The following is a 20061-nucleotide window of genomic DNA, read 5'->3' on the forward strand; positions in this document are numbered from 1 at the left end:
TTTGAGCCACCAAATATGTAAGCAGGGACGCCTCCACCCAATATGTAAGAGGAAAAGAACTATGAATACAAGAAATGAACAGAATAACTAGAACTTTAATGAGTCTTTAACATATTCACATTTGAACAAAAAAAGATTAATTTGATTATAAAACCATATTTTATATGAATTAATGGGGAAACACTCGCTTGCTGCTAATGAGGATTCAATGTTTGTGGTTATGAAAAATTTAAGAACTATGATTCAGTAGTCACCTACCTTTTTGAAATAGCTTCCCACTTTGGCATCCACTGGTATTTCGCGGCGTTAATTATTAATTAAAAATCAAAATAACTGATCCAATGAAATGGGTTCAGATCCCGTCCTATTCAATAATACAATTCTCTTTAAACTGCCCGAACTGCGACAGGAAAACTGTATTATAAAACAAGAGCAAAATCTATCCCCTTCACCAGAACAGCCGGACTTTACTCACAGTCCTAACGAACGAGCTCACACACCGACTACCAAAAGTAAAATTTTGGGTATTAAATATAAACTCAGTCAATGCCAAACATGAAAGCCATTTCAAGTACATATTCTTATCTGTCGCACAAGCGGCACGTTTGTTATTAAAAACAAAAGAGAAGCTACATTAATTTTGACAACAAATGAAATAAACAATCAAAAACAAAAAAAATGACAAAGATTGTTCAAAGACAAAACACTGTTCATTAAACTTTTCCAATTTAAAACTCTAAAATCCTGATCAATATGAGATAAATATATGATACATATATATGTCCCATATGACCAGGTGACACATCACCCATCCCGCTGAAAGACTCGTCCCTGAGTCTTTAGTCAAGAGGGGAACAAAAAAATAATGAATAATAATTAAACAAAATAGTATACTCCGGAAACAAACGTGTGCCTGATTGACTTGATAATGCTACTATACATTGAAATCAAACATTTACATTGAAAGGTAGGTTACTCAAACTAAATTACAAAGATGAAATCCAACATCCACATTGGAAAGTAGTCTACTCAAACTGATTTACAAACATTCAAATCAAATTCAAATTGAAACTATGCTGTACAAACAATAGTTCTCTAAATGAATAAATTTCCAACAAATACAATTCAAATTATAGGGGTTCTGGAATGAAGATAGGCTAAAGTAGTTCTCAAAAATGTAGATGATATTCAGATGTCCTGAGCGATGAACTAGCAGTCGTCCTTGTATGTGAAGTCCTCCCGTATTTGTCTGATGTTAGATGTCCTCCTGTATTCGTCCGATTTTTGAATGTCCGCTGTTCGTCGATGATCATTATAGTTGCTTCAACTCCTTCAGATCTCCAGACACAGGTACAATATTGAACCATTTACTAAAGATAAGATGACGATCGCAAGGCATCCATATTTCTGGTTGAAATCGAGCCTGTCGAAGAAATCTCTCGCAGCTCAGCTCGCAAGTAGCAGCATGTGTGTGTCCAACCAGTAATAGGCTACGGTAGTTGAGTAGTCACTGGATATTAATTCATCCAACTGCCATCCAATCGAAACCGCCAAAATAATGAAATCTCCCAGCATCGAAATTCATCTGTTATGATTTCCACAGAAGATGAAGTTTGTTCTTCGTTATACGGAAGCTCTGATTAGCGCCTGATGTCCTCTCCGTTGTTGAGTAGTGTACAGCATACTACATGATGAAAATTCAGGCCCTGCTTGTGTTAACAGCCAAACGTCTCTGCTTGCATAATATCCTCCAGATCTTCAGGAAAATCGACCTCGTAGAGTGTAGTGACAATTCACAAGTCGCCTTGCGCTGAAGCTGAAGTCATCTCGAAGAAGCCCGTGAAGTCCTTGAGTGCTTGAGTCATTGAGTCCATGAAATCCCGCGATGTCCCGAAGTCCTCGAGGTGAAGTCCACATACTCCCGCAAAGTCCGAAGTCGAGAAGATGTAATATGAGAACTACTACTTATAGGAATATGAATGAGTATAAGAAATTTAAAATCTAATTCAAGGAAAATTTTTAGGAAAGGATAACCCCTTTACAATTATAATAAATTCTACTGTATAAAAAAACAACTTTCAAAATCAAACTACTAAACTTTCCATTATGCAATCATAAAACTCTACAGCTAACTTTAAACAACAAATCTCAAATCCAAGAAACTTCAAAGGTGAAAAATCAAATTCAATTTAAATAAGAATGTGAAAAAACACGACCACAGTATCATTAAACAAACAAAAAATTCAATAAAAAATGTATGAGAAATAAGTATTTCAGCTCAAAAATGATAAAATAAGCCAAATAACGACCATAATATTTAACAAATTTCGAAATCGATAAAATGACTTGAAAAAAAATCAATAAAGATCAAGTTCAATAATACATGAATTAAGTAGAAAACTATTTGACAAGTTTCTGTACATACTATGAAATTCGACCATTATTAACATTAACAATAATATTCAAAACAATAATTGAATAAAAGGTAATTAATTTCTTATTGAAATCATAACAAAATAAATAATTGATTGACTGGACGTGATTAGTTTCATGTTATTTACTTTGAATAAAATAAACCTATAATAAAAGACCACATTAATTAATATTATAATTCATAAACTCTGGAGTCATGTCTGAAATCAAAACAAAACGTTAGTTAACAAGTCAAATTACAGTAGTAAATGTGACAAATAATCGAATTGCTGACATTGACCTCAACTCGCAATAATTCAATACGCCTGACCTTCAATAGGAACATGTATGATGTTAAAAAAAATCTTCAACTATTATATCAAAACTGGTTAACAACCTCTCAGGCTTCAAATTGCAATAACAAAATATCCTAAAACCAAACGTAGTAAAAATATAAAGATTTATATCATTAATTTTCCATCTCCAAAACCTAATTGCAGCCTTTTCAACCATAATATATTAATAACATTACTAATAAAAAACATGTTGGAAAAGTAATCAATAAAACTCGTACTCCAAATCTCAAGTATGTACACTTAATAATTATTTATAGTAGAATCAAACTCAATAACGAAATATAATGTATCATATCTAAAAATCCTATATCAAAACTCAAATCCTAAATCTGAAAAGTTCATTATTAGTAAAAATATCAAAATTATCCATTGCTCAAACGCAATCCCATATTAAAATAAATCAAGAACTAATATATGAAAATATTATCACTAGAACTATTATTAACAAATACCAAGAAAAGCCAAAATTTTCTTCCATTATTAGATATTGAATATTACACTGATCAGTGTTGATAATTGAATGACAATTATAAATTAGCTAAATGCCTCATTCTACAAGCAATACTGTCTCATGGAATAAATTCGCTGAGTCTGCACTGTTGTTCGGTTTTCAACCTTCAACGGAATTGTTTTAATAAATATCTCATCGCTATTAACGCTTAACTGGGACACGCTTTCCAAACTATTCAAAATTATGTCATCATATTTCTCTGCCGAACTCTCATTAACAACAATTCCATCAGTTTCAATTTTATTATTCTTCATATCTTTTAGGCCAGTTTCACACGGCAGAGACCTCGCTCCTGGAAGATCATATTACTGAAGATCATATTTAATATTTTGCAGCTCTCCTGTACTTTCACATGGGGATCTTACAAATAAGCCGACAGATCTAACAACTACACCGACGTTTGCTCAAAGTATGACTCATCACTTTTTCTCAAAGTCCAACTTCCTTAAAAATATAGATAGAAGATTTCTGATTTCGGATTTGGATTCAGCGACCCCAAATTCTTTAAAGTGTAAGTCCCATTTTCAAAAATACCTGAAAACAAGGGAGTTATAGCTGTTTTTAATATAGCTTTCCATTATCATATGATTATATAGTAAACTAATAATACTCCTGTCCTGCCTCACAAAGGGACAGGCAAAGGTTTCAAGAAGTTTTTGAACACCTGAGAAGTTTAAACATAAACATTTTCAATTTTTAAAAGTTCTAGTTTTCCAAAAAAATATTGAACTATGAAAAGATGAATCCAAATATGAAATCATAAATCATCTCCACTCATCACCCAATAAAATAGGAGGAAAAGGAATGTTGTACAGTAAAATTCACTAAATTTCAGTTGTCATTCAACAATCCAATTTATCAGGTTCAAATCGTTGAATATCACTTTAAATTACCAGCAATTATTGACTATTTCTTTTTAACTTCCATCCAACTTTTGGCGACTTCATTCCGGTCCTTGTAGATGTCAAGACTTTTATCCCAAAGAGCAGGTCGGTAGCAAACTGCAGTAATCAACAGCTCCACATCAAACTCAGACATCGCGTAATGACAGGTGTCAAAGTCAAGTCAAGTAAACAACTCACAAGTCAGCAAGTGTCAACTGGAGAAGTGAGTGAGCAAGCACAGTGCTGCCATAATGCGAAAAGCATAACCATTGTACCAACTATTCTAAATTATCGTACTGTATTTCGTGAAGCCATGCTTTGTTAAAACCAGTTACTCAGAAAGCGTTTTTTTGTTGTTCGATGTTTTGTCGTCCTTATGAATTCTGTTGAAGCAAACATAATGTTATTTAAGAAGTTGTGCTGAACCTGTATAAAGAATTCTTAGAATTCATAGGAACAGTAGAAAATCAATTTTACGAAAATCGATGTACATGTAACTGGATTTAGAAGATCAATACGATAATGTGCTCTATCACAATTTAATAATTATCACAGAAATGTTTAAGTGAAAACGTTGGGCGCAAACCTTCTGCCATGAGGAGACAAATAAATTTATGAAAAGCTTGATAGCTTGAATAGTGATCTGATATTTGTTACACGTTTTTAGTCTAAGACATAATATGTCTTAGACTAATTTTTAATGTTTCTTCAATCGGCAGGAAAACTTTGGTTTTTCAAAGTTATCTTACTCCCTTATTTTGGGGTATTTTCAGAAAAGAAGATAAATATCCTACCAAATTCCCTACACAAATACAGTGTAAGTTGTATTATAATAGCTACAGTACTTACGTACTGTATAGTACAGTACCTGTTCGTTTTTACCGTATAATTATATGATAATAGAAAGCTTTATTAAAAACAGCCATAACTTCCTTGTTTTTGGATATTTTCGAAAACGGGACTTACGCTTTAAAGAATTTGGGGTCGCTGAATCCAAATCCGAAATCAGAAATCTTCTATCTATATTTTTAAGGAAGTTAGACTTTGAGATAAAGTGATAAGTCATACTTTTTGAGCAAACGTCGGCGTAGTTGTTAGATCTTGCCTCTGCTTGCCTCGAGGGGAAAAGACGTGACAAAACGAGGTTCCTGGATAGGAGTCACCATGTGAAAGACACGATTTAACTCAATGTACTTCTACAAAAAAACGTGAACACTGTTCAGTGTTCAAGTTGCACGTCTCCTATCGTGTGAAAGTAGCCTTAGAGAATTACAATAATTCAAATCTGACTCTGTATTTTCACCTTCACTGTTTACACAAATCGCTGATTCACATTTTTTCTGTAATCGGTTCAATATACTATTTTCATGGCCTGGTTCTTGTTTATCGATAATTGATTCATACCTTCTGTTAACCAAATTTGTATTATCTACATCACTTTTCAACTCTGAACATGAGTCCGTAATCTTTCGTTTACCACCATTATTTGCTGATTCACATTTCTGGCTATAATTCATTTTAATCTCTCCAAGATCAATTTCGTGTTTATGAAAGATTGATTACTTCTTATCATCCGTATTAGAATATTTTCTTCTAACATATATTCCATTGTGCCTAACACCTTCCAAAGTAGAACCTGATTCAGTGACTATACAACTTCCTAATTCATTCCTTGACATATCATTATTTGATTGACCGCCGTCTAAAACATTTTCATCAATATGCCTAGTACTAAATTCCTGTGTCCTATCAGTAAAATATGCTTTCTTACGTCTAGCATTTTGCGAAAACTTTCTGCCATCAAAAGAACACACTCTAATATCATAGCCTTCTTTTTCACAAATTCTATGCATCCTTTTATAAACCCGATAAGCATAAATAACGTTGTAAAAACAATAATTCCGCGTATAATGATTATGTTTACCACAAAAATTACATTTCTTACGTCTTCTTTTTCTATTAGTTCTAGTATTCACGAGACTAACATTCTGATGCATCTTGACTCCTCTAGATTCACAATCATTACGCATACCAGAGTTCACACAATTTTTAATCGGCCTGTTATCAATCGTAAAAGAGAAATCCAAATCACTTTCTGATAAATCTAATAACTCTTCCTTAATCATTTCCAAGTCTTTATCCTCTTTGTAAATTATATCTTCCTCATTCAAATCACGATCATTACAAATAATAACTTTATCCAACCCATTTTCAATCTCGAAGTTACTAACATGACAATATACATCCACTTCATTTGAAACATAATAATTACAAGAATCAAAATCATCAGAGATAATAGCATTTTCTAAACAATTCTCATTTTCAAACTCATTTCCGATTTCCAATAGTTCTTCAAATTCTGGTTCCATATTATCATCAATTACTTGCACCTGTCCAAATTTCCACTCATTCAAATACTGACATGATAATTCATATTTCTCAACATTTTTAAACAATTCTACAATGTTAGTATTTGATAACATTATAATTCTTTCAAATATATTTGAAGACAAACCTCTTAAAATTATCCTGATAATCCGAGATTCATGTATATTCGAATCACATTTCTACATAGGGATAAGACTCGTGCTACAAAATCTCTACCATCTTCTTCAAATTCCATTCTACAAGTATCTAATTCCTTTTCTAGTTTCCACAATTTGAGAGGAGATCGATAGAAATTAACCAATTTTCCTTTCACTGACATAAATACAAAATTGTCCTGTCGAGTCAAATCGTTCTCAATAACGTCAAAATATTTCTCAGCACTTCCTTTCAAACAAAACCGGAAGTATAATAAATTATCTTTTTCATCCCAACCGTTCGCTAAGGCAACCTTTTCAAAGTAGTTGAAAAAATCATCAATGTCAAATTCTTCATCTTTTCCATCAAAAAATTTTGCTAATAGTAACGGTCTAAGTTTTTCCATTGTTAATCTGTTCCAATCCAATTCTATTCAATAATAAATAATAAATTTCCAATTAATCTGGTTTTAATAATCATAAATTCTCCATATCTCAAAATCTCTTCAATAATAATAAATTTATCCTATTCAATCATATCTTAATAATCATTAATTTCTCATCTCATCATAAATATCTAATTCTTTCTAATAAGAATTGATAATAAATCTTGCAATCGTACAAAATCTTCAATTGCCATAGCTTTTGCAATTCAAAATCTCAAAATCAATAATCGTAAATCTTCCAATATCGTGAATCTCAAAATCTGTTCAATTATAATTATTATTCTCCATCCGTTAAAATCAATTATTAGTAATCCATTATTGTTCCACAATATTCCAATTCATTAAATCCTTGAAGTTCATCCTACAAACTGTTTTTACAGTCCCGTAAGGTTTAAACTCAACTATTTCACCCATAATTTCACTGAAAAAAAAACATATATTTAATAATGAAAAATGAAACCACAAAAATTGAATCTTCAATGAGGTAACCGGAAAAGTCCAAATTTAAAAGCTGGATTAAAAACCCTTGAGCCTCCACCAAATATGTAAGCAGGGACGCCTCCACCCAATATGTAAGGGGAAAAGAACTATGAATACAAGAAATGAACAGAATAACTAGAACTTTAATGAGTCTTTAACATATTTACATTTGAACAAAAAAAGATTAATTTGATTATAAAACAATATTTTATATGAATTAATGGGGAAACACTCGCTTGCTGCTAATGAGGATTCAATGTTTGTGGTTATGAAAAATTTAAGAACTATGATTCAGTAGTCACCTACCTTTTTGAAATAGCTTCCCACTTTGGCATCCACTGGTATTTCGCGGCGTTAATTATTAATTGAAAATCAAAATAACTGATCCAATGAAATGGGTTCAGATCCCGTCCTATTCAATAATACAATTCTCTTTAAACTGCCTGAACTGCGGCAGGAAAACTGTATTATAAAACAAGAGCAAAATCTATCCTCTTCACCAGAACAGCCGGACTTTACTCACAGTCCTAACGAACGAGCTCACACACCAACTACCAAAAGTAAAATTTTGGGTATTAAATATAAACTCAGTCAATGCCAAACATGAAAGCAAAAACACTGTTCATTGAACTTTTCCAATTTAAAACTCTAAAATCCTGATCAATATGAGATAAATATATGATACATATATATGTCCCATATGACCATGTGACAAAATTCTATTCATCATTAGTTGGTTACTAATATATTTAAAGATAGTAAGCAGTTATAGTCTGTATAAAATAAGTAGAGACTTGGCCTTCAATCCAAGAGGGCCATGGAGGGCCAAGTATCAACCTACTTTATAGAAACTATAGTTGTATTTCTCAGTCAACAACCACTAGAATCTTATTTATTGCCTAATTGGAAAATAATTCGTTTCTAGTTAAGTCCGTTGTTCTTAAGAGTCGTTCATAAATAAATCGTTCATTTGATAAAACACAGAGATGAATGTAACTCTTCATAAAAATAATATGCTTATCAACCAAGAATTAGATTTTCAAATTATTCTGAATACCCACTTACTCTAATTTCTATCGATATTAAGAATATTTCTATAGATACAAGTACGATAAGTGAAGAATATACACTTTTCTGAATGTTTCCTCCATAATATTACCATAGAGAAAAGATAGTATCAAAATTTCATTGTTTGCTCAAGTCGATACTCAAAGTAGTTCTTTGTCATGAAGCTGAGACGCTGGTAGTCCCACATACTTTACTGTGCCGTTCTTACACTCTCACCCGGCCAAAACAGTAACTGATATCGTCCTAACATCTAAACCCTTATATAGGACCTAAACATCTTGAATGATTATGTTTACCTTAACTATACAAAGAACCTTAGATATACCTAGTCTGCTAAAAGAAGTAGGTACATGAGTGCCTCCTTGTAGAATGTAGCACACACACCTTTTAATTTGAGTTGCTTAACTTTAGAAATTCTATTTCTACTTCCCATTCTAAACAGTTATATTGTTTCAGAAAAAAATCTATCATGCATATGAATAATTTTAGTAGGACTACACTATGCTATTTTCTCATCAGTTTTTATTCATAATGTTGATAAGAGGTTCATTTTAATCTACATATCTATTTCATTTCAAACATGAATTCAATTTAATTATTCACTGAAATCATAGCAATTTCAAAATTCGTTTTACTTGCAGATAGGAGTTGATATTTCGTCGAATATGGTGGAACATGCTCAAAAAAAATACGGCAATAAGAACCTACATTTCTGCACACTAGACTTTGGGTCAGAAAATATCAGACAAGTCTTCGAATTAGAATCATTCTCGAAGATATTCTCGTTTTATTGTCTTCATTGGATACAGGATCAAAGGTACGTGAAAAAATATTACTCTAGTCACTTTTTAAACACTAATTGTGTATGGTACTTGGAATTTTTAAAAAAAGATAGAACTAGTGATCCCCTGGGTTGGAGAACTCGCTCAACAACTGGTGTATTGTAATTTTTGAAACTAGCAACTTTTAATTATTACATACAGAGTTGATGAAAACTGCTAAATATTTCTCTAACAAGAATAATTTGACAGTAGGTTTCATTGGGGATCCTATTTGAAATGAAAAATTACTCTGTCGTTTTAATATCTTTACCCTTATATAAATCCAAATTAATTTTTACTTCCCTTGCCCTATTACCATAGGTAAGGAAAGTATTGCTTTCCGAAAAAATTAAGGTTAACCAATTTCAAAATTTCTATACGTTTCAAGGTCCCCTGAGTCCAAAAAAGTGGTTTTTGGGTATTGGTCTGTATGTGTGTGTGTGTGTGTGTGTGTGTGTGTGTGTGTGTGTGTATGAGTGTATGTGTACGTCTGTGTACACGATATCTCATCTCCCAATTAACGGAATGACTTGAAATATGGAACTTAAGGTCCTTACACTATAAGGATCCGACACGAACAATTTCGATCAAATGCAATTCAAGATGGCGGCTAAAATAGCGAAAATGTCAAAAACAGGGTTTTTCGCGATCTTCTTGAAAAGCTCCAACGATTTTGATCAAATTCATACCAAGAATAGTCATTGATAAACTCTATCAACTGCCACTAGTCCCATATCTGTAAAAATTTCAGGAGCTCCGCCCCATCTATGCAAAGTTTGATTTTATATTCCCAATATCAGTCTTCAGATACAATTTAAACAAAAAAAATCAAGTGGAAAAGATTGAGCATGAAAATCGCTACAGTTAATGTTCAGTAACATTTCCAGCTAAAATTGAAAATATGCTTGAAATTCGAGAAAATGTTATTATTCAATTGCAAACTGTTGGCAACTGTTGATTCTATTAAATCATTCACTATGAAGAGATAGCAGACTTCGTGTGTCTGTAGCGCTATTGTCCTGTCACCAGCTGGCTCAGATCTTAAAATAGTTGTAATAGAATTGGACTCAACACGAGCTTTATTCGACATTAAATATGTGTCTTAGTAACAGAGATAACAGATTATAAATATTACAGCTGTTTTATCATCACAATCTTCCCCCCTTAATATCAATCGGCACTCGTGGGGTATGGGGCTAGCTGGCGAAGTGAGACTGTCGATTCTCTGCCGTCGTTGTGGCGAACAAACGCATATTCAGGGTTACTCTCGATTAATTCAACTTTTTCAACTTGCGATTCTTGTTTTGAGTTTTTTGTCATCTTCTTCAACCATACTGGTCCAGGTGTCAATAGCCAGGTTGGTAATGGTTTTCCATTACTTGAGTTTCTTGCATGTAAAAACATCCGCTCATGTGGTGTGCAGTTGGTGCTTGTGCATAATAGGGAACGAATAGAGTTAAGGGCATCGGGGAGAACTTGTTCCCAGTGACTGTTGTTCAAACCTCTCGATTTTAGGGCTAGCATCACACTTTTCCATATAACTCCATTGTACCGTTCGACTTGCCCATTACCGGCTGGATTATAGGGCGATGTTCTGCTGCTGGCAATTCCTTTTGATAGTAGGAAATTTTTCAAAGCTGATGACATAAACGATGTTCCTCTATCGGAATGTATGTAAGACGGTACACCAAAAAGAGAGAATAGTGATGCAAGGTGTTTTATTACTGTATTAGTAGTCATGTCAGGACAGGGGAAGGCAAATGGGAATCTGGAATATTCGTCTATAAGAACTAAAATATACTTGTTCCTTGAACTTGATTGTAGTGGGCCTTTGAAATCCATATTAAGACGTTCAAATGGTCGAGTTGCTTTGATAAGGCGGCCAGTTCCTTTGGCATAGCGTGGTTTCATTTCAGAACATGTAATACATTTGGAACATACTTCTTTTACATCATCTATTGAATATGGTAAGTTCTTTGTTTTGGTCCAATGATGGAGTCGAGTAACTCCTGGATGACACAGGTCCTCATGAATTTTTATTCTCGTTTGCTAGGACTGTGTTAACATATTCTGAACTGGTTTCGTATTCTTTAGCAATGTTTTCAGCATTCTCTAACATTCGTGCTTGTGAGATAGCGTCTTGCAAAGTTAGCGATTTCATTTCGAAAAGATGTTGTCTGATTTTCGATGATTCTAATCCGGAGATGAACGCGTCTCGGATATATTCACTTTTGTTATCGTCAGCCGTGACTGCTTGAAAGTTACATGGTAAACTTAGCCGTTTTAGTTTATTATAGAATTGATCAATTGATTCTCCATGGGTTTGTTTTGCTTTAGATAAGCAGTAACGTGCATGTACTACATTTTGAGGTTTTATAAAGCTTTCTTCAAGAGTTGTTATAGCTTCTTAAAATGATATACAATTGCAAATACTTTCAAAAATATTCGGTGACACATAATTGATCAAAACATTCAATTCATCCTTTTTCGGGATTGAACTGTTTTTTAAGAAGTTTAAAAATGTTACCTTCCAATGTCTCCACGTTTTCGGTGCTTCATCTGAATCTTGGTCAATCGATAAAACTGTTGGTCTCAGTATTTTTCCAAGCATTTGGTTTTGCGAATCGTTTTCTCCTTCACTGACTAAATCTTGACGTTTACTCGTTTTTCTTTTCGGATCCATTTATTTTATATTTAATGTCGAATAAATTGTAATAGAATTGGACTCAACACGAGCTTTATTCGACATTAAATATGTGTCTTAGTAACAGAGATAACAGATTATAAATATTAAAGCTGTTTTATCATCACAATAGTATACTAGAGATACGCGTGAACACTAGGGTCAGGTGATCAATTTTCATAACGGCAAGGAAACTTTTGTGAGTGCGCCACACCAGATTTTTTTGAAATGAGAAGGTTGTCATGTGATACATGATTTCAATACAGAGTTTCAAGAGAAAATAAATGGCGAAAACCGCACATTGATATCTCGACCCGTATCAGTTTGTTGATGTAGAAGTTGTAAATTATGTTGTAGCCTATATTAACCAGCTGAAATCATGTGTCAGCGCATGAAGGACGTACTGTGTGATAGCTCCCAAATAGCTTCAGCTAATATTATGATTGAATGAATGGAAAAACTGTTGTAATTGCATGCAATAAATTCTTCAGCTGACTAAATCAAAACAAATTGCTTTTTATGCACTTTCAATGTTATTTTCCCAAAAAAGGACGAATGAATGAGTCAATTTTGTTTAGCTAAGAACTTCTATAAGAAATTTCAGGTCAAATTATAAAACTCATTCCAAAGAGGAACTTAATTATTTTCTTTGGCTAGCTATCAAGTGAAGTAGAGTAACATTCCTTCATCGATTAATGTATCTTTTTAGTGACTTATTGATGAACAGATTGATCATTTTCAGAATTCTTCTGAATGAGGGCCTTGATAATACAATACCAATATCGTGTATATCAATAATAGCCTAATAGTCTAATAGCCTATAAGTCAAGCCACTATGGTACCCTCATACAGTACAATTCAAGTACTGTATTATAAAACTTTATAATTCAAGAAGTAATTTACTTGAACATTGAAATATTATGTTTGAAAAGTATTGTTTCATGTAGCAGGAGTATTAAAAATGCATGGAGTATGTTTGAATATAAATTTTTACTTAGTGCAAATATCATGAGAATTTTAGAAATGTCCATTCTAAAGAGAAATGATTTTCTAGGAGGAGTACTGAAAATGTTTGGAGCCTTCTGAAACCAAACGGAGCAGCTTTAATTGTGATTGTAGTCCATAGTCCGCTCTTCACTGTTTATAGAGCTATGAGCAAACTTGAACAATGGCAACCATACATGAAAGTAAGCCATTCAACTATTTTCATATTGCTATTTTTTTAGAAACTTCTAATATAAAGTAGAATGTAATTGCAAAAAATATTAAGTATTAAAAAAAGAATTAATTATTCTATTATCAAGTTGATGCTTGTAAGTACTACAGTACCGCCAACCTCTATCAGAAATTTAATAATTACACTTATGTAAAACTCATACGAGAATTAATAACGTATGCATTATGCTTATTATTTACACATTTCGCTGATTTCTTTTGTGTGAAATTTATATTTTTGAAACAGTTCTTTGATGTACTCTAGGTAATTTCATGTGCTTTTTTCTTCTAGGATGTGGACAGATTCATTACACCCTACCAAGAAGTAGAGAATCCGTGTGATGAGTATAGAGCACTTCTAGAGAGCACTGGTTTCAAAGTAACGGACTGCTTTGCAAAAGAGTCTGCAGTTGATGCTCCTACTTTTGACTTCCTCAAAGGTTAGTTCCAAATAATTTTGTCATTCTACATAATAATCAATAAGCATTCTTGTAATTTTGTTACTTTTCTTGCTCTACCACCGTATACTGCTGACAATAAAATGAAAGTACCCGATTTCTACAAGTTTTGAGGACTTCTGAGTCCTAGAGATTAGGTTTCCAAACTATGTTTCCTGAAGTTATGAAAGAAGGAAAAATTCCGTTTTGTACAGAGTTTTTCTATCAGCAATTTTTTCTTAGTGTTGTAAGGTTAAACTATAATGGTACATTACTTTGATTCATTATTAAATTGCGATTTCCTTGTTGAATTAACAAGTTTTGGACGACTCGTTGAACGCATTTATTGCTAATATTGCATACCGTATGCATCCTTGGATCCGAATCATGCTCATTTGATTCATAGTATTTATCTACTGTTCTACAGTTTTTAGTGGATAAAACAATTTACATTTGATTATCTTCCTATTATATACGATATCACGGCTTTCCTTTCCCATTTCTATTGCCTTTCACGTCTGATTCATCTGAATGCTTCTCTTATTTCATTCCTTATTATTACAAAATTGAAGGGATTTTCCTCCCTTCATATTAAGCTATGAGTAAGTTATAAAAGTAAGCCATCGTCTTATTTTCAACTAGATACTGATGACTCTTTTGTTGTAAATTTACTACTACACCTTTTGAGATAACTTATTCATTTTTGTTTATTTTGGTTTATGTTGTCAATTTACAACTAGGCTACAGTCTCTTTGCTGTCAAAAGACATTAAGGCTCAGTTGCACTAGAGCCTGTTGAATTTTAACCGTCATTAATTTCCAAGAGAATCATTCAGAGAATCCTTATTTTCAAAAAAGACTTCCCTAATTGGTTCTCGTGGCATTTAATCATGATTAAAATTTTACAGGTTTTTTGCTACCGGACCTAAGATTTTATATTATTTGTTTCCTTTCTAGAAATTGTATTAATATTATTTTACTGTTACAATTTCAGAGTCTCTGAATGCAGTGAACCCGTTCTTGGGTCGTATGCCAAAGAACCTGCAGGCCAAACACATGGATGCTCTAATGGATATAGTTCTAGAAAACCATATGATTCGAATAGAAGAAGGAAGTGAAGGGAAGCTCACCTACATTCAGCCCAACCGAGTGGTTGTAGCACTGTGTCAAAAAATTCGTCCAAGCAACTAGGTACCGGTAATCAAACTATTATATCTTTGTTGTGAAGCATAGTGGGCATTATCACTAATAACAGCATTTTTAATTCTAAGGCCAAAGATTTACTCATTCTTCAGAAGGAAGAATCTTGTAATTGTAATTCAACATTTTTATACTTTTATTGGAAATAAATATGAGAAACTTAGCTGTCATAATGTATGTCGTCCTTTATTCCTTAATAAAAATGTCAGTAATTAAATATATAGCCTACTTCTACAGAACTTCATGTAAACTACTGTATGGTTTTTAAAACTTGATCATATTCTCTATAATTCAAATCGTTGCTTGAAGATTCGCTATAAAAACGTCAACATATCATAATTAACTGCATCTGCCTAGGGGAAAGAATTGAAAACAATGCTTGACGTGTGAACATATTCCTCAATCTATTCCAGACTTTCTTTCTTTATTTTATTTATTTAAGGCAGTGTAAAGGCTAAAAAAAACTTTCTACTGGTGATATTTTTTTAAAGTTTTTCTATTTGTATACTATCAAGCTATCAAAATGAAAAGTTTTCTCAGAATTTTTTCTCGATCATTCTTTTTGAGATATGAGCGCATAAAGTTTAAATTTTTGGGACAGATCATTTTAAATTCGGTAAGAGATAAATCCATGAAGTTTTAAGGATACATTCTCCATGGTAATGTTGATTGAATGAGACAAAAAGTTTCTGAGAATATCAATTTTTGAGAAAGTTAATTTACCAAAAATAACTCAACTGAAAGTTATTTTTGGTCATTTTTAGTAATTGAAAGAATAAGACGTTGATGTTGTCAATACCACTTTAATTTATTCGAAAATTAATTCATCTTACACAACCAGGTTTTCATGGTAACACCTACCACATCTTCAGCTGAACTGATGTGTTTGTTATTGTTGAAGGAACAGGAAATTCAATTTTAGGTTATGTAATGGGGTTGAGGCGACTAGGGGTGTATGCTGAAGAAATAATTGGTGATCATCAGTGCGGCTTCAGGCAAGGGAGAGGTACAACAGATCAGATATTTACAATGAAGCAGATTATGGAGAAGTGTTTTGAGTTTAACACAGATCTACATATGCTGTTTGTGGACTTTCGCCAAGCTTTTGATAGTGTTAAGAGAGGCAGCATGATGAGAATCCTTTTTGAGTTCGGAATCCCTAGAAAGTTGATCAATCTCATAAACTTGACAATGGATGGCACAACGGCTCAAGTTAAAATCGATACCAAGATGAGTCGGACGTTTAATGATACAACCGGTGTTAGACAAGGAGCCGCACTTTCAGCTACACTCTTGAATCTGGTGTTGGAAACAGTAATTCGGAAGCTGGGACTGAGAGGCACAATAGTAAATAGAATGTGTCAGGTTCTGACCTATGCGGACGATGTTGTGTTAGTTACAAGAAATAAAGAGAATCTAAAAGAACTTTTCTGTACAGTGAGGGATGAGGCTGGAAGTGTGGGTCTGGAAATAAACATTGAAAAAACAAAGTACATGAGAATGTCAGCAAATGAGCAGAGGAGACAGGTAAATAACTTGAAAATATCAGATGGTTGTGAAATAGAAGACGTTAGTAAGTTCAAATACCTTGGGGTAATGCTAACTGGTGATAATAGAACGAGTAATGAAATATATGACAGGATCATGATGGGCAACCGTGCATATTATGCAAACCAAAAAATTTTCAAGAGCAGACTCATTTCACGTAAAACAAAAGAAAAAATGTACAGACGTGTAATGTAAAGCCGGTTGTGACATACGGATCAGAGACATGGACAATGCCGTGCTACCAATTTCTCCTAAATCGGTTGGATAGCAAATTTTCACCTATAAACCCAAGTATAGTTATCGGCTCCAACGTAATAGATTCTTGATAAACTATGAATGGATCTATCGCCTATGAATGAGAAATCCAGTTTTCAGAGCAAACCAACTTATAATCTTCAAAAGAATTTTGGCAATACACTACACAAATACACAAAGAACAATATCTTACATGCTTAAGCATCTAAAGTCGTTACGAGCTAAATACTTATCCAGTTTATATAGTTGAAAACAATGGCTATAGGCTTGTATACACAATAAACAAATTATAGACAAAATAGAACACTATAAACTGTTTAAAACTCAATTTAAAAAATTAATAATTCACTTAAACAGAAAAATATTCAGAGAGCACAAAATTACAACACACGCAGCCAGCCATATTTTTAGAGAGAAGGAAGCCTGGCAGGCACAAAGGTACAGAGCAAACCAACTTCAAACAGTGTCGATGTCATGGACACGTCACCAAAAAAATTATAAATTACAAGTTTAGAATTCACATTTTATATTTGTTCTCAATAAAACTTTATTTTGAAACTGTTATTTTAAATTTTATATATCATCTCTAAATTATCTGTTAATTCTGTCAACTCAGCCTCGGTGACACCATGGAACATGCAACACAATCATTTACGATAATAAATTCTCAGTCAAAAAGTTGTCCGTAATCGATTACTCTGATATTTACTATAAAGTTTTATAGATCTCGAATTGAAGATTCGATTCCAATCAAGAAAAAATGTAATATTACAAATACCCCCCTCTTGACATAAAAAATTTTACTGTTTGAAAATTGTTGAAATTAAATTTGAGAACAGTAACAATTTTTTCTATAAAAACATTACATGTCAACTATAATTGAAAATTATTATAAAAATTCATCAATAGCATTTGTTATATGTTTCCAAACAATATTTCAAAGTATCAAAATTACTTTTGATTTAGCTTTATAATTTAAAGGAAAATATCTCAACAGAAAGTTCAATATATAAAGGATAGTTTTTTGAAATTGCACATAAATTTAATAGATAGAAAAATTCAATTTTTTATTGCATAAAAGAAATTTAGTATGTTGAATAAAAAAATTATTATTATTATTATTTTTTTAAAAATGAATTGATGAATTGTTACATTTAATTTTCACATAAAATTTCAATAAATCAAAAAATGTTCATTTCTTTCACTATTGACGCGGTTGATTTTATTGATGCAAATTTTGGAAAACAGTCCGTTAAGGCACTCAGTATGATTTTCAGTTAAGTGTGACTCCAGTGTGATGACATCAGTGTTGGGCTGATCTGAATACTCATAGTGTTGGGCTGATCTGGATGCACATAGTGTTGGGCTGATACTTGTAGTCGACTGATTCATATCAAACTCGATACAGGTGACATCTCAGTTAGCATTGCCTCATGCTTGTAGTAGATGGCTGCATACCAAACTCGATACAGGTGACATCTCAGTTAGCATTGCCTCATGCTTGTAGTAGACGGCTGCATACCAAACTCGATACAGAGTCACGTAAATTTTGTATCATATTTGTAATTATACAATGTACATTTCAGGCTTGAAATGACAATGTAATTTGTTTTTCGGAAAAGAGATAGACGCTGCATACAGGATTAACTTAGGTGAGGATTAATTTAGGTAAGGTTTGGTTTTTTGATATTTTCAGTGTTCAAGGTTTAGAGTTCTGCATACAGGAATAATTTAGGAGAGGATTTTTGAATCAATTCTTTCATGATACTGTGACTGTTATTCTGAATTCAAAGTTGCGAATGTGAACATGGGTGGCAATTACCTCCAGGTAATGTAGTAGTGTTGAAGTTTGAGATACAAGGTCAGCAATAAGCGTTGGCATTGTCATTGGCGTATGCTTTGGTGTCGGCATTGGCATCGGCGTTGATATTGGCATTGGCATCAGCATTGGTGCAGGCGTTGGCATCGGCGTAGATATTGGCATTGGCATCAGCACAGGCATCGGCGTAGTTATTGGCGTAGATATTGACATCAGAGCAGATATTGGCGTAGTTATTGATGTAGATATTAGTGTAGATATTGGCATTGATATTGGTGTAGGCATCAGCGTAGATATTGGTATAGTTATTGGTGTAGATATTGACATCAGAGCAGATATTGACGTAGTTATTGGTGTAGATATTAGTGTAGATATTGGCGTAGTTATTGGCATTGATATTGGTGTAGGCATCAGCGTAGATATTGGTGTAGTTATTGGTGTAGATATTTACATCAGAGCAGATATTGGCATAGTTATTGGTGTAGATATTAGTGTAGATATTGGCGTTGACATTGTTGTAGGCATCAGCGTAGATATTGGTGTAGATATTCAATTGATGAGTCACACTAGTTCGAAAATCACCCAAATGTTCTTAACACTCTTCATGGCGTTCACTTGTTGTCGATTTCGAGATTCACGTGATAATTATTTCAATGTTAATGTCCGTGCTGTACCTGTTATCTTAAAATGCTCATAAACTAAAAGGAAAATTTTGATTAGGCTATCAATACAATCTAATACACATGAAAATTATTTTTAAGTATATAATCAATATAAAATTGAAATTTGTTAACATCTTATTATACAGTCAGCAATACATAAATTGTGAAATTTGGAGACATCAATTACAAAATTTCACTAGAAAAAAAAATTTCATTTCCATTAATTCATTGTTCAAATATTTTATAAAAAGCAAATCATTCAATATTATTAATCATCGTTTGTTGGATACTATAGTTTATTTCGACTTTTCAATGTTCTAAACACAAACTACATTTCATGACAAAACTTTACTATCAATCATTAAACAAGAAATCATTCAAAACATCAATAATATTTTGCTTCAAAGGCAATCAATATTCATAAGTAATCATCTGCATCTATGGCAATCAACATTATTAATCAACACAAAAAAATATCATCTCATTACTGCCTCTCTAAGTCATAACCTCTGTTATTCCTTCTTTAGGCAATAATGGGTTTCCATCTCAAAAAACAATCACATACCAGCAAAATTCTAATCAACAAACCCCACTAAAATTCTACATACACTCCAGCATCCATTTCAAACAATAATCAATCATATCAAAATTTATAGAATAAACAGTTTTTAAAAATTTAGAAAAAGACATCAATTACAAAAACTTTAGAGAAATTTTAACCTTTAACTCATTTCAATTAATAA

At 32.7% G+C, this 20061-nt stretch overlaps 1 protein-coding gene across 7 annotated transcripts in view; it reads left to right on the forward strand.

Moving 5' to 3' along the window:
- The window catches only part of LOC111043495 (juvenile hormone acid O-methyltransferase), a 40321-nt gene extending 25114 nt beyond the window's left edge, over nt 1-15207 (forward strand). For all 7 annotated transcript variants that reach the window (XM_039428317.1, XM_039428313.1, XM_039428316.1 and 4 more), the window contains 4 exons: nt 9321-9496; nt 13238-13370; nt 13691-13838; nt 14829-15207. In XM_039428317.1, the coding sequence (XP_039284251.1) occupies nt 9321-9496; nt 13238-13370; nt 13691-13838; nt 14829-15025 (654 nt within the window). In that variant the 3' untranslated portion in view covers nt 15026-15207. The remainder of the gene's footprint in view (nt 1-9320; nt 9497-13237; nt 13371-13690; nt 13839-14828) is intronic.
- The last annotated feature ends 4854 nt before the right edge of the window (nt 15208-20061 follow it).

The sequence above is a fragment of the Nilaparvata lugens genome, chromosome 5 (genome assembly GCF_014356525.2).
Source record: "Nilaparvata lugens isolate BPH chromosome 5, ASM1435652v1, whole genome shotgun sequence".
NCBI classification, from domain to species: Eukaryota; Metazoa; Arthropoda; class Insecta; order Hemiptera; family Delphacidae; genus Nilaparvata; species Nilaparvata lugens.